This window comes from Pterocles gutturalis, unplaced genomic scaffold (assembly GCF_000699245.1).
Source record: "Pterocles gutturalis isolate BGI_N339 unplaced genomic scaffold, ASM69924v1 scaffold12868, whole genome shotgun sequence".
In the NCBI taxonomy this organism is placed as follows: domain Eukaryota; kingdom Metazoa; phylum Chordata; class Aves; order Pterocliformes; family Pteroclidae; genus Pterocles; species Pterocles gutturalis.
Window position 1 is genome coordinate 44,561 of NW_010118215.1, and position 15,801 is coordinate 60,361.

The 15,801-nt window shown below is 35.6% G+C and overlaps 1 protein-coding gene across 2 annotated transcripts in view; it reads right to left on the reverse strand.

Moving 5' to 3' along the window:
* Positions 1-15,801, reverse strand: part of PPM1B (protein phosphatase, Mg2+/Mn2+ dependent, 1B) — a 35,138-nt gene that overhangs the window by 385 nt on the left and 18,952 nt on the right. The window contains exons 4-6 of one of the 2 annotated variants that reach the window (XM_010076113.1): positions 13,297-13,408; positions 9,281-9,338; positions 1-1,465 (exon numbers count right to left, since the gene is read on the reverse strand). The exon at positions 1-1,465 is cut by the window's left edge and continues 385 nt beyond it. In XM_010076113.1, coding sequence (XP_010074415.1) covers positions 1,436-1,465; positions 9,281-9,338; positions 13,297-13,408 — 200 coding nt within the window. In that variant the 3' untranslated portion in view covers positions 1-1,435. Of the gene's footprint in view, positions 1,466-2,730; positions 3,328-9,280; positions 9,339-13,296; positions 13,409-15,801 lie in introns of those variants that run through there. The other variant, XM_010076114.1, reaches the window with a different exon arrangement.

The following is a 15,801-nucleotide window of genomic DNA, read 5'->3' on the forward strand; positions in this document are numbered from 1 at the left end:
AAGAGTGTGTGGTTTTTACAGACTCACCATGGGGATAAAGTTACAGAAAAATACCATGAATTCCATTTCACACAAAACCAGTTGATGACTGTCATTAGCTTAAAACTACACACAAGGGCAATTACATCCTCGCTGAAACACAGTTTAAACAAATAGGAAAATGTTTACAAGGCATCCACAGCATGTAAATCATGTACAGATGGATACATTCATTGTTTCCCCTCCCCAATAGCTTTTATTTTAGATAAATACTTTACTCTTCCCCATTTTCAGCATTTACTGGACTCATTACATGCACAACTCAAAGATGTCAGAAAAAAAGTCAAGGTTATTGCAAAAATAGAATTAAACTAAGAATCTTCAAGTACCTTACATGACAGCCACTCTGTACCATGCCCATTGCTTATAAAATGAAAGGTCATTGAACCCATGAAAATATCTCTAATATTTTCTTAATTTAAAATAGATAATTTTAAGTGTATTTATAGTAATCTCAAAGTGATAATTTGAACTTTGAAAATAATGCAAACAATTAAAAATTATACCCATATTACACAAGACTTCTGTCTGTATCTTAAGCTGAAAAAAATCAAAAAACTATAGAAAACCACATATAGAACAAAAAATAATCACAATTTACATTATAATAAAGGCAAGTTTCAGCATTTTTTAAAAAACCTGCAGCTGTGAGAGATGTCAAAGCAAGTCACTACTAACTATAAATTCATCAGTTTGGTTTTAAAAGATTTTTCTCTAGCAAGAGTTTAAGGGTGTGTTGTACACATGCGTAAAATTCTTACTGTTTTTAGATGCCTAGAATCTTCATATATTATTGCCAAATACACTTATCTTCAAGCAAGCAGTAGGCAACATATCACAATTTGGACACTGCAGGGAAACCTAAAGGCCTGGTAATACAGGTAAAACTGGAAAATTAAAAAAAAAAAAATACACATCTGATAGCGTATTGCCCAATTGAAATTACTTCCAAGCCACAGAGCTGCAAAGCCTTCCAACTCGGTAAAGTGAAATAAGTAACGTCTCAAACAATTACTTGTACTCTCTCAAGCTTGTGTTGCACTTGTCATTTAGCCATAGTGTATCTTCAGAGTACACCTACAATCCCATGCACCTCAGGTACATATACCGATCTGCTGAGAGAAACATTCCTTCCTTCCTTTTTAGGGCCAAAGTTCATTACAGATGGAATCAGTATGCCTGAGGCTGGTAAAAATACTGTAGTACAGGCAATGCTAAGAGTGGCAATATCAGAAAACACAAAAATGAACAAATGATGGAAAATTCTAATATCTTTCTGCCCATTTCACAGAATGTTGGAAATCCACCAGAATTTTTCCCTTGTTTTGAAGAAAACAGATTTTAAAGTTTTTTTTCCCCCTTTCAGAATCAAAAGCATTTTAGTAGATTTGTAAGGCTACCACGGATCTTCTAGATCTCCAGCACCCTACAGGAAAAAAGAGGAGAAATATTACTACTCACCAATACAAATGAAAACATTTTGTTGCACTTTGGATTTCAGTGGCACCATTAACTAGAATACTAGCGTAAGACTCACAACATTTTTCTTTTTTTCCATACCTGCCCACTTCCACACACAAATACTCAGTTCCTCAATTTCATGAGGGAATTCACTTTTATAAAACATGAGCCCAGTAAAGCTATTATAGCATAAAGACCTAAAATTAAATATTATCTAAAATTGTACTAAATTGTAGCTATCAATCAATACTACATCTATGGACTACAAAAAAAAGTCTATAAAATACTAAGGAACTCAACTCTTCAGGTATTCCTGGTCCACAAGAAATTCCCGCAGGCTCTCTCATTAATGCAGTGATATTTGTACCTATTTTGAACAATGATATTTTTGTGCAAGTGTTATATTGTGAACTGACCACTGACAAGAATTCCATATTTAACATATTAGCAGATTAGTTACCACCACTGTAAATTCCCAGTATTATCACTGATCTACCCAAATGCACATACATAAATGTGTCATACACCAAAAGACACGGAAAATATTTTGCAGAAGGTAAACTTAAATGAGAAAACTGGCTATTCTACCTATGTGATGTTTAACTTGAACCTGAGAAATGTTGCCCAATGAGAGGATTATGATGAATGTACCAAACCCAAAATTACTCAAATATTTGTAGAAACTAACATAATGAGTTAATATAAGAAGCTATGAGAAGTTTCAAGTCATGTCAGAATGACAGCATTTCAAATGAAGTTTATTACTTGCTTAAAAGAGTCAATATTCATACAGATAATATTCCACAGCATATTCTTTATTTTCACTTAAACACAAATTTCTTAGAACTTGACACTAGGTACTAAACTTAAGTACATATTCATTTCTGGATATATACTATGCTACAATCTGGGAATTAATAATACAGTCACCTAGAAAAATCAGTATTTATGATAACAGCAGATACAATCTAAATTGGAAAAAATCAAACACATTTCATGAAGAATACGTGACAACCTAAACTATAACAGGTTTTGTAATTTACTTATAATATAAACTATACACAATTAAAATACAAACATGAAGTATATGATGCTGGGGAAAAAAAGACTGAAGAATTTGGATAATTCAATTAATCTGCACAAAAGATACAATTAAGATATGAATTATTTTACAATTAGCAAACATCAAAATTATCATTTAAGAATATACTTAAAAGAGTTTTTAAAATGTATTTTTGCATTAGCATGTTAGATTCCTATTGTTGGTGTCACAAGATATTTTTTTTTTAAATCAAAATCTCCAATGGGAAGTTAACTGCTTGCTACACAACATAAGATGCAATTACTGTAACATACCATAGTAGTTGAACTTCTAAGAAAAAAGAGCTTTGTATAAACCATCTGTACAAATAACTAAAGTAAAAACAAACAGACTTCTAGGACAGATGTGACAAATGTTGAGATATAAACAAAGGAAAATACACCAAGTGAAGTGAAGTGTTCAATCCACTATGTAAAACATTATGTCTGTTTATTACTCATCTCATTCATCCCTGAATCTTCGTTTGAGCTCTGTATTTCAGCAAGGTGATTCTCAGATTCTGTGTGGGTGTCTGGTACGGGGTCACTGGGTCCAGCATGAGTATCTGAAGTAGATGCTGCAGCTGATTCAGCAGTGCACTCTTCTCCCTGCATCTTAGCTAGCCTGCAACTAGTCAGCATCTCTTCCAGGAGGTGGCGGTAGTTCCCCCTATGATTAATTCTCATTTGCCTGAGTGCTTCCAACAATTTTCCCTGCGTTCCACTTTCCTCGGCTTCGCCAGGGTCCTTTTTTTAAGATTCAAGACCCCAAAAAAAATCAGTAGTTAAACTAGGATATTTTCTAACGACATGAAAAAAAAAAAAGTTTTCTGACTGAGAAAACATTAGCTTTGCTCTATTTGAGTCTAAAGCACCTTATTAGCAACATACATCTTAGAACAATATCATCCATGTTCATCTATTCTACACAACTTAATAGGTATAATTTCTTAAATTATAACAGTATTTTTAATAATTTCAATTTATTTTGAGCCACACAGTGTCAATATGGTACCTCCTCGCAATTACCTCCATCCTGGTTCAAATTGTCTTTCTACAAATATAGCGAACATTTCCCACAACTATGGTCAGTTTTCAGTGAAAAATCGGAAAATTTAAAGCTTCTTTAGCCACCAGGTCAATATTTTTAATTGTGAATTTCTGCACAGCCAATAACAACACAGTCCTGTGACATATCTACTAAAGAGGACAGATAACTCCTAGCAGTTTAGTTGAAGCATCCCATCAAAGCAAATGCTCAAAGTGTTTTAGAAAACAATCCCTCTTACATTACAAGACCAACTTTTGCATGTGTGATGCTGCCATGAAAGAAAGGTGCAGCTACCTGTCAGCACCAGGAGCAGTGGTGTTTGAACAACGTAAGACACTATTCTTGGCAGATGTGTGTATTGGTTAGAAAAATTAGCAGGTAGAACAGCTATTCAAAGTAAAATCTAGCAACTTACAGCAAAAAAAAAAAAAACAAACCACAAAACTGACAGAAAGCACTAATTAAGGAACAGAGGTCTCCTTAGCAAACCACCTATTTGGCTACAAGCCTTCAACTGAAAAAAATGAGGGGTTTTTGTTGCTTTTTTTTTGTGATAGACTTGCACATCTACAGTGCTGAGACTAATATTAGGTATTTTAACTTTTAACTGCTAAAGTAGTACTGTTCCTTTAAGGGAATAGTACATTTTAAGTTATTAATACCTATCAAGTTATCAGGCTAGACAAATGGAACCCTATCTCTGGAAGCTAGCAGATTTTGCAATACATTCGAGGCAAAATCCAGACTGCCTTTTTCTCATGCTGACCTCATTTTATTGTCATCTAGTCCAAAAGCTTAATAAACTACAAGTATTGCAGTCACTCATTCACAAGCTTAAAAGCAGCATTAAGACAATATCTTGGGTTCAGTAGGATTTGGATGCTGTAATGTTCCTGGAATAGAAGCCCCAAGACTGATTAGCACAGTCCAAGTTAAAAAGGGGACAATTTTACCACAAAAATGAATGTTACAACCCTCTAAGCTTAATTTGTTGCATAAGTAGAGACATACTTCCACTGTGGTTTGCTAGTCTTAGTTTGAAATCTTTTGACTCCCATGTACGAGCATTTTCATATTCAGAAGCTCTTCAAGAGCCCAATGAGAAGAAGCAAGTTAAAGGAGGCAGTTTTAATGTATGAAGTGGAATTGTTTTAATGCCTCATGAGCACAAAGCCAGTGAAAACTCAATACATCAAGATTAGGCTACAGATGTACAGATGTATTCTATTTCTTAAATTCTGGAAAAAAATACTATTTATGTATTTAGCTTGTTAGCATAACCGAAGAATTCCATTTTTTTTAAAGTTCAGAGAACATATAAATTCCATAGTTCCTCCAGCCTACCAGTATTTCTCCAAGGTTGACATGAGCAAACATACATCCTGAATCTCCACATTTCACAATATTCGGATCTTAAACTGATGACAAAATTCTTTTGTCAGATTAAAGTGAATACTTTTGTTCCCATGCAACCCTGAAGAGTAAAAGCAATAAGTAATATAATAGCACCTCTGAGACTCCTAAACAATTCAAATGCTAGTGGGAGTACCAGTGCTGTTAATGTTTGATATTCAAACCCACACCCTGCTTTGCTTTGCACCCTGTTTCATGGCAGGCTATTTTCTGCTTCCCTTGTGTTCCTCAGTGCTAGCACAGAAAACTCACAAACAGTACGGCAGAAACTGCCTCTTTTATATACACTATACACTGTAATGCAGATTTCTCTCTAATGATTTATGGCTAGAACAGGTCCCTGAAAACTATGATTATTGTGCAAATTAGCATTTGTCTTCCTTCATGTTGTAATTCAACTTAGTGCTACTGACCATAAAAACAAGAAGAGATTTTCCTTAGCTTTATTTAACATGAGTATTTACAATTTACCCAAGTTCTGCTCTGTTAAATTATGTATATAAAAAGGGCTATTACGTATTAGGGACAGGGTTTCCAACGTTCAAAGGTGTAAAAACTTTGTCCATGTACATTTTAAAAATTATCTGTAGCAGCCCTTAATGACATATCATTTGATCTAGCAAAGTACCAGAGTCTAGTATTAGTAAAAGCAAGAGAGAAATAGGATTGGTTTAAAACAAGATACTCAAATGCAGCTTTAAAGAAATGCCACTGAAATTATTAATACAGCCACTGTAATTTTAACATTGTTCCTTGTGTTTAAGGATACGTATACACCCAAGCAGTCTAAACAAACAGCAGCCTCCTAGTCTTAGGAACCCAAAAAAAAAATGGTTGAAGAAGTAGAGCCATTAGAGAAAGAGTAATACTTTAACATGTTTACTACAACACCAACTTGGTGGTATTGTAACATTACAGTGGTAACAATTATTTAGCTATGAAGAAGTTATTTTAAATTCCCTTTAAGATCTGAAAGCACCAAGCCCCAATACTTAACACATTTCTCACTTGCACTTGTAAAGGCACAATTCACCACATTTATAGCAGAAGTCACTCTGCTGAAACACTGGCAAAGTTGCTCTTTGGGAGCCCAATGCAGAGCTCTCTTCAGCCCTAGATTTACAAAATGATTGTACTCTCCTGGATGCCTAAAAAGAAAAAAAAAAAAACCCACACCCAGAACTTATAACTGCTATACCCTGAAGCCACACACTAGTGATCTCTGAATACTCCTGTGGTAAGTATTCTTTCACTCCTCAGTCTCTCACTCTACACAACACCTCCTTATTTAGGCTACATGTTAAAGATGGTCAGAAAATGCACATGTAAAGAATCGGAAAAGTTACTCTACAATCACTAGCTTGGATGATGAAAAAAATTCTAAGCACAACACTAACTGAAATCTTTACAGTGCTGAGTAAAAACAAAGCTAATCAAGAAAGAGATACCACCTCGTTTTTGATTTATATACTTTCTAAGAACTTATTTGCAAAGCTATCATGAATCAGTTCACAGTAACTCAGGGCAACTAGTTTAAATTGTTCAACACTAAAAAGTATAGTCTTTAGAAGAAAGTCATACTCTCAATTGCAAAATTTAATCTGGTTGGTTTGGGTTGTTTTTGTGGGGTTTATTTTTGAGCTTTTTAAAATTTTTACTCATGTGCTTTAATATTTTAGGAATTACTTTATCTTGTCAGGGTAAATAGATGATTCTAGCCTTACATAAAATCATCAGATTAAGATGACTGCCACAGGCAGACTTTCCAGTTCCTAACAGCAGTATTCTGCATTTGCCCATGCTCTAACAGATGCACGTACACTGTAAACTACACACGGGAAAGATTCTCAAATGCAAGTCAGTGCAACTTTGTGCTCTGTGGATTCAGCATCTGTCTCTGCAGCTCACAATTTTTAGTATTCCAATCCACTCTTGCTTCATACTCGTTTATAACAGGGGCATTATTAGTTAGATTTCTGTCTCACTTGGAAATTTCATCACTGGGATGTACTGTATGGTTCCTTCCTACCTTTGGTTCCTGTTTAAATCTGAGATGCATAGCAACATTACCACAGTGTGTAGACATTGGATAGAGTCTGATGTTGATCGACTGAACAGCTTCCTTCCCTTTTATGCCCCCACCCTGCACTAGAGTACTAAGAAATCACCACATAGATACCTGGAACTGAGTAAGACTAGTAAGGAAGTAATGTTTTCATCACTTCAGAGATAAGGCCCACTAAATTCATCCACTTCAAGGACTGTAAGACAACAATTCCTACTTGCTGGGAAGTGCAAACAGGAATTGCATCCAGTAGCACATCCTCCTCTCAAACTGCTCTGGGTCAGAATCACTTAGGATGGAAAGAAGAAAAGGTACTGACTGGCAAATGACATCTTACCCCAAGATCACACTAAAATTTAATCTTGTGTGTTTAACACACATCACCCAAATCATTATCAAGATTTGCAATAAATACCACCAGATGGCAAGTTTACAGAGTAGACTTGCAGTGTACTGCTCATGTTTTATATTAAAGCCACCAAATCGAAAGGACCCAAAACAACTATCCAAGTATTCCAATGGCAATAAAGGTCAAAGCTATTAATGCTAATAAGGATTCAACCTATAAACTTTTGAGTAACCTTCATATTTAGTTCAGTCACCTCATTTTATTAAATTATAACGGATGATGTGCAAAAATTTCCTGGAAGTAGCCAATACACAAAAGGACGCTGTACTCTATGTTAGGACTTTAAGCAAGTTTGCATGGCCACTGAAAAGTAAATTTGGACTTAGAAGAGATGCATCATAAATGCAACCATGATATTTCTAGAAAGTTACCATTAGAGATTTTTTTTTTCTTAAAAAAACCTAACCAATAATAAAACCTATGCCATAATCTTCAAATACACCACTTCCACCAATAACTTTACCACAAAAGCAGGAATAAAATTATGGCTAAATATGAAAAGCAGTAGCAGGCTGTTAAAGGTGCAGAGTTTCCTGAAGGACTAAAGAAGCTGAAAAGAGAGAAATTTTGTCTAGCTTGTTTTGGGGTACTGTTGCACAATTTGTTGAAAGCTAAATGAAAAATGTGTACTCTATCACTTTCAAACTAAAGAAAGCAGCTTTTTTATTTTTCAGGATTTGCTAAGAGATTTCTTCTCTATTTGTACTGTAACAGAACAGTGGCCCCTTCCACCTACACGAGCTTTCTAACTTAAGAGAATAAACAAAATCTAAGTAGTCAAGAGAAGATGATAGTGGGAAAAATACAACAATAATTATGGTGAGACTGCACATTCATGATATCAAGGTGTATGACTGATCATTTTAAAGTACTTAAAATAAACATTGACATTTCCCTAGTGCCATTCATTGTAATGACTACCTGACTGAGGACCTGGTAGCCATATCAGAAGAGAGAAAATATGATGAAGGAATTACTAGAAGGTGAATAGTACCTTCCCAGATTAGCTCATGTAAACTGTACAGGAAATGACAACATATGTAGGAGCACTGATGTTTTTTATGAGGTTTTTTTTTAAACAACTTAAAGCACAACTGATATGAACACTGGTTATTACTCTTTATGCTAAGAACCAGCTAATAACCAGGTTTAAAGTAAACCATATTTCAACATATTATTTAAATCCAACATATTAGGAATGGGAAAGAAGAATGCAAGCGATTTTGGAAATCGCAGTGGAAGTAAACTAAAAATCACTTTACCCTTTCCTTAGACGACTGCACATGGAATATTTAAAGACAGTGCAAACTCTAAAAATAGTCAACACTAGTCTTGTTATATCTTATATTCAGCGTAGTAAGGTCTTCCACACTTAGAGAAGACAACAGGAATCTTATGCTAGATTTCTGGACAGCACACATAATAGCTAGTTAGGTAATTAACATGCTGACCATAATTTTCAGTAATAATAAACTATAATTTAGAAAAACCCTGCATTGTTGCCTCACAGGTTTGACTGAAAAAGTAGTCAAATGTTTAAAAAGTCTCAGAATTGGGTATTTTTGTCTGTTTTTGTTTGCTGTCTTTTTAAGAATTAAGTTCTATATCAGATCCATCCAAAACAAAAATAAACTGTATGCTACAATATGTATTTTGTGTTTATAATGCTTTATTGGCAGTGTTGTACACTTCTACTTCATGTATGACACTACTTTGATGTTCTTATTAACAAAGACTCGTAGCAATCAAAATGGGAACTTACCCCCTCACTCTCTCTGTGTGGATTCAGCCTACTATACACAGCTTCAATAATATTACGCCTAAAAAGAGAAGTTTTTAAAAAATAAGCACAACAAAGGATTTCAAAACACTGAGAACTTAAGAAGTTTGAGCACAGTAATAATTTTCAAGTGTTTAAGGTGTTTTGCCTTTAACCTGCCTCTTAAAAAGACGAAGCCCACACCCAGTGTCTTTACTCACTTTCAATATGATGTTTGGGGATTTAGCAGTACGCCAGGATTTGTGACGACTAAGCAAGGCAAAACATCTTCTTACCTTACCCTCTCCATGGTCTACCCCTTTACATCTTTAGAAGTTCCAGGTGCATAGTCAGATTTTGCCAAGAGTAACACAATCTGTGTTTTGCTTATTATAAGAAAATTCAAGTTTGCTGGTTTTCTTGCCTTATTTGAGGACAGTTGGGTTCTCCCCCATTTTTATTACATATACACAGGTTACCACTTGCCTACAAACTTTTTAAGCCTGCTGCCCAGAGTATACTGCCTCTGAGATGTGTTGTCTAGTGTCTACTCATACTGTAGAAATTAAAACCCAAATGTCACTAGCTAGACTTTCTTCTGGCAGCGCCCTATAAGGCCACATCTTCACAAGCAGACAAAATAAGCACAAAAAGCTTCTCAAAAAATAAAGACAAAAAGTATAAACAGACTTCTGAAAGGAGAAACGTTATGTCCCTACATCTTCAAATCATAGTAAGAACTGGGAAACGTTCAGACAAGTATAATAAATATGATTAAAGTTATTGACAGCTTCAATAAAAGATGAACTGCTACATGAATTAAGACTCTCAAGTCTGTAAATGGCCAAGATCTATAAAAAATGATGTCTTACAGGATGAGGATAAGCACGGACTATTGACTCTTCCAAACAAAGAGCACAAGAGCATCAAATGAAGACAGCAGCAAACGGCTCAAAAATACAGTGATGGCTCTTGATGCAACAGAACTTTCTGCCCCAGAACACTAAGGATGCTAGAAGCTTGATGAGGTTCCTTGTGAACATATTTCACTTCAAGGAAGAGAAATTCTAAGTCACTAAGTACACAAAATACCTCAAGATCACAAGCATCTCAGCTGTAAGAAGCTGAAAACCAAAATAATAACAATAGGGGAAGTATTTTACATATTTTCCTTGATTTTGTATTCATCCCTAAGAATCTACTTTCAGCTACTCTGTGGACAGGACACAGAGATGCTTGCTTTAATCTAGTACAAGGTTCTTATATTCACACCATGGAAGCAAAAGCACATTCAAAACAGGAAAGTTGTAAGTATGTCGACTTATGAGACAAAACAATAAATCAGGTAATCTCAATATCTAATGTCCAGCATCAGAATATATTGGTCCAGTCAGGATCCAGCATTTAAAACAGTACCTACTGAAATACTCAGAAGTCTGGGAGACAGTTTGCAGACCAGTGTATGCAAGAGACAGTGCCTCAAATCTCAGGATGACCACTAGCCTACAACACTGAAAAGACATTGTGCTACCATGTGTTCATAGGCAATATACGTTGATGACAAAATCAGCATTTATCTAGACACACCACACCAAGACAAGCAGAAGGCAGGCACAGCAAATATACCTGAGAACTCAAAGCCTCAAGACATTGGTGCATATGCAATTTATGCTTGTTCACACATGGAAGTTTTGGGCTGTCTCTGAATGAGCTCCAGGAAAGAAGTTCAGAATTAAACTGATGGTGGCACTTTCAAAAATTATGTCTAATATCAAAAGCTCACCAAAGAACAGAACTTCTCCAAGGGCCCATCAGTTAAAGTCAATGCTTTTAAGAATTCTGGAAGGGTTGCATGGCTGAGCTACCATGTGATCCACCAACACTGACAGAAGGTTTTCCTAGACAAAGAAACTGAATCTTTATGCAGATGATACAGGAAAGGGTTCTCTCAAATTAGTTCCACGTTTAATGATGGTGGAATAGCAGAATTCTGACCAAATGTCTGTACTATGGTGAGCAAGGGTACCTCACACTAATATAAAAAAACCAACACCTACACAGTCCAAGCAAGGCTGCCATAGAAGCAGATAGCCATTGCAGAAGGTTTAAAACAGACTTAAAACTCAAGTCTTTGGGAATTTTCCTGTCTTTGCAACTCGGTGCTTCCCTCTGAAAGGAAAATTCAGGAGCAAGATGTTCAGTGGAAGTACTAATGTCCAAGTGACAGGGCATCTCAGAACTTTTGTTTTCTTCATCAAAAAGTGACCAATCTTCTGGCAGCATTTGAAGTTACAGGGGAATGAGGAAAGCCAGAAGACAGTCTTTGAAGAGGAAGATTTTAAAGGATAAAATACCACCATCAAGTGAACACAGCAGAGTTGACATCTTTAGATCTCCTGCCTCAAAGAATGAGGCAGTACAGGCTTCTACACAAGTGAGATGCTTGAAAGTACACAGTGCTAGCAGAACTGGAGCTACTTCAGAAGCTCCTAAGGTTTGAAAACATAGTCAAAGCAGCATCCCCTTGTGTTTTTCCAGCTCAGACATACTAAAAACCAGGAGCAACTACATCTGGCACTAAAACGAAGGATGTCAGCCACAGATTAGCTCTTTCTGCAACCTGTTTGAGCCAGGTCTTGGAGTTCATACAGAAGGATCAAGTGTGAATTCTTCATGTCCTGGCAACATCACAGGATAAGGATCTCAAGACAAAGACTATTCTCTTGTTGGGACAAGAGTTTTAAGTTACATGCTATGTTGCTTTGGGTTGTGCAGTCGTGTTTTTTCAAGGCTTCTATTCAGGAGCTCAATCCTGCAAGTAAAGTTAACTACGTACATCACTGCCTGCCTTTGTCCTAAGTTTGAAGGCCAAGAAGAAAAAGTCACTCAATACTGTATGATATTCTCTTAAAAGAAGCTGCAGGTACACCTCCTGAAGTCAGTTTTCTGTAATGCAGGACTTTAAAATTCAAAATGGAGAGAAAGGCATCAAATGGCAAATTCTGAACCTAAGTCCATTAAAAATGTAACCTGGATCACAACAAATTACAATAGAATTTATATGCAAAGGTACCAGAATACTGAAGTGGTACATGATGCAGTTATTAATAAGCAAAACAACAAAACACACCAAGTCATTCAGCAGCTGGGAGGCACTAAGAAGAATAGGCACACCACAACTTCTCTGAATGCCTGGAATGCACACACGTGGAGAAAAAGGCCCAGAACATAGGCTAGGAAAAAAATAATAATGGCAAACAGGGCTCATTAATACATGCAATGAAAATAGATGTATATGCAAACGCTCAGAGGACAGGATTTTGTATTTTGAAAAACACAGATTCCAGAAGCAACATGACCTATGCCAGGGAACAATAATGGGTCCCACTGTTTGGAGAATCCTAAATTAACAATTGTTTATGCATTTAAATCCTTAAATTATACATTATTAGAATATCACCATTAGCCTCCCCAGAAAACCAGTGTAATTTCTGAATATTTATTCCAATTAAATTTTAAAATTCATGTCCTAGTTCAATATTCTTGCTTATCTAGCACTCAGTTAAACAAACTAAACAAAGAAAAACAATTTTCTTAGTGGAACATTTGCTGAGCAAACAAGCATTTACCCAAACTCATAAGGGACACTAGATGGTGGAGGAAACATGACATCAGGAAAATTGTATTTTGATATTCCAATTATATTATTGATAGTTCTTAACAAATGTAAAGCAGTAAAAAGACAAGAATAAATATTTATATTTTTAAATGGCCATATGGAAATAGTAAACTAGTATGTTATGTATCAGGATAAGATCAATCTGTTTCCGCTTACCATTCCGGAATGGGAACAGTGACACAAAAGTTCATGCAGTACAAAAGGTAAACTAGCTTAAAATATAAAACCCAGCTTTTTTCTTGGAGTATAGCTATTACAATAAGAAAGCTTTAAAACATTTAAATAAAAGTATTTGCTTCAGTGAACTAAGCAGTTCAAGAAATTGCAGTACTGTACTCACTTGCCAGCTAAACCACCTCCTGGTGGTAAATTAGGGATATTCTCCGCAGTTAAAATACGAATAACATGAGCAAGATCAGGCATTCCTTCTTCACCCGATTTTTCCATAATTTCTAATTTAAAAACAGAAGATTTTAAGATCCTTAAGTTACTGAATTAATACCACCCATTCCTTAAGATACTGAAATACAAGATTCTAACACTTTTTAACAGAGACATTATGAAAACATTACATGTAACCAGGAGAAGAGTCTTTACATTTCAGGTAAACAGTCTTTGGTGGAGTTACTCAAGTCCATAGCCTGCCTTTCCAGTCTGCTTCTAGCCACCCTCTTTCAGAGTAACTTAGAAACAGACTGCGAACTGGATGAAATATCCTGGAGACAGCAGCCTGTTCTCTTTCAAAAAGAGGACAGCTGGGAGAATGTTTCAGTTACCTTCCTGTTGCATTGCAACACATACTTCAAAATCACACATCACAAAGCCAATACTTCCCAGGAATTCAGTCATACTTCATTGTAACACCTTGAACTCTCAAAGGCCCAAGTCTCTGGTGCATAAACACTAAGACCATCATTTAATAGAGAAGCATATATAATGGCCCATTATCACTCAAGTGGCCAAAACAGAATATAGAACTGACGAATAATTAATAACACGGTATTCTATTTTCAAAGCAAAAGTATCACACAAGTCCAGTGCTAATAAGTTCTTCTGCCTTGAAAAAGAACCACCTAAACTGACATATATCTTCACATGTTCTTATTCTAAGCTGCTGTAAAGTGAACATCTAATAGCTGCATATACATTCACATAGGCATAACACTACCAGCTTTCAGTTGTCAGCCTCTAGTTATTCAACTACTACCATGGCAGAAAAAGGTTCACATCTACAAACTGTAGTTGTATGCATCTGCCACATTTTCAATAATTTTTCTGAAAATCAACTAAACTAAGGAATGGAGTGCCATTTCCTGTAGACATTTTTCTAGATAAAAATTCTTCGTTTGAGCCACAAACCAAAAATAATTAAGAAGAATTAATCCTCTTAAATATCATCCTAAAAAAAACTTCAGTCAGTCTTTATCTTGGCTGCTATCCAAAGAAAAACAAATCACTTAAATTTCTTACAATCAATTGATTATACTCTGGATGCCTGATTTGGAGCCTGCAACTGAAGCCCGAACCACCTACAAGCTGCGTTTCTGAAGTTAGCAGAAAAGCACATTACTTATCTACCTTAAACACTGTATCTGAACTTTCCTGGTATTTAAACCTCTCTTGATGTCTATCACCTATCTAGAAAGCAAGTGATACGCAGGCTTCTCTCAGGACTTGGGATTATTAAAAACAGCAAAGTGCTTGCAAGGTACTTGCTTAATCTGTATCAGGGAGATCTGCAGGAAAGCCCCCCAAAAGCAACTCTACTTTTAGAATAGTTTTACCACCCTGTAAACAAACAAGGCACTACGCTTCTAGGTCCCAGTTTTAAGGCAGCACCATGCAATCTCTACATGTGGATCTGTACATACTAAAAGTAGACAAATAGCAAGAATTACTAAGAAGAAAGGCTACAGAAGTAAGAAATTACTAAATATTAATACAAGCATAAGATTTTTATATCTTCTTGAAAGGGAAGTAAAGCAATCACAACTCAGGATCACTGTATATTTCTTGGCACTGGAAACTTTTACTTTATACAGTATAACCACTTCTTGGAGTGATGAACTGAACCATGAGCATCTTATCTCCATTTCTAGAACATGCCAAGTCAAAAATTCTAGTGGAACTGACCATCTCTTTCTTTTCCTTATATTACAGTGAACAACTTCATCCAGAACATGTCCCCTCTTCTAAAAAAACCACCTTCCTAACAGAAAATCCGAGAATAATGCAAATGACCAAGCAAGCATGACCTTTTTTCATTACACAGCAGTTAGCAGGCACACACTGTGGATTTGTTTGACAAAGGCCACTAGAAAAAGAAACCAAACGTTTCCAGAAACTGATTTATAGGCATTTACAAGGTTTTCACCTTCATCTCTATGATGTTAAGAATAACACCGTAATTAATTTTTTGCCTGAATGTGCAAAACATTATTGCACAAACTGTCACATCTGCATTGTTAACACAATTCACACACTTAAAGAATCACTTCCTGATATTATCATAGATATAAATCCATGCAAGTCCACTACAAAGTCTACTACCTTACTCCTAAAATACTTTTCACTAAAAGCCTAACACTTAACTCAGAGACAAGCACCTTAAAAATTCAAACAAAATTTTATTTCAATTTTATGTAATGCAAGTCACCAACCAGACAGTGCTACAGGTTTTCTATGTTCCAGCATCTCCTTTGATTTCCATCTGTAAAATTACGACAAATCAGTTTTTATATAGAGTATGTATTCCACATATGTAAAATGCACCACACAACTCACTGTATTAACTGAGTATTCATCTATTAAAACTGTTTAAGCCTACATAAGACATGCACCTCTG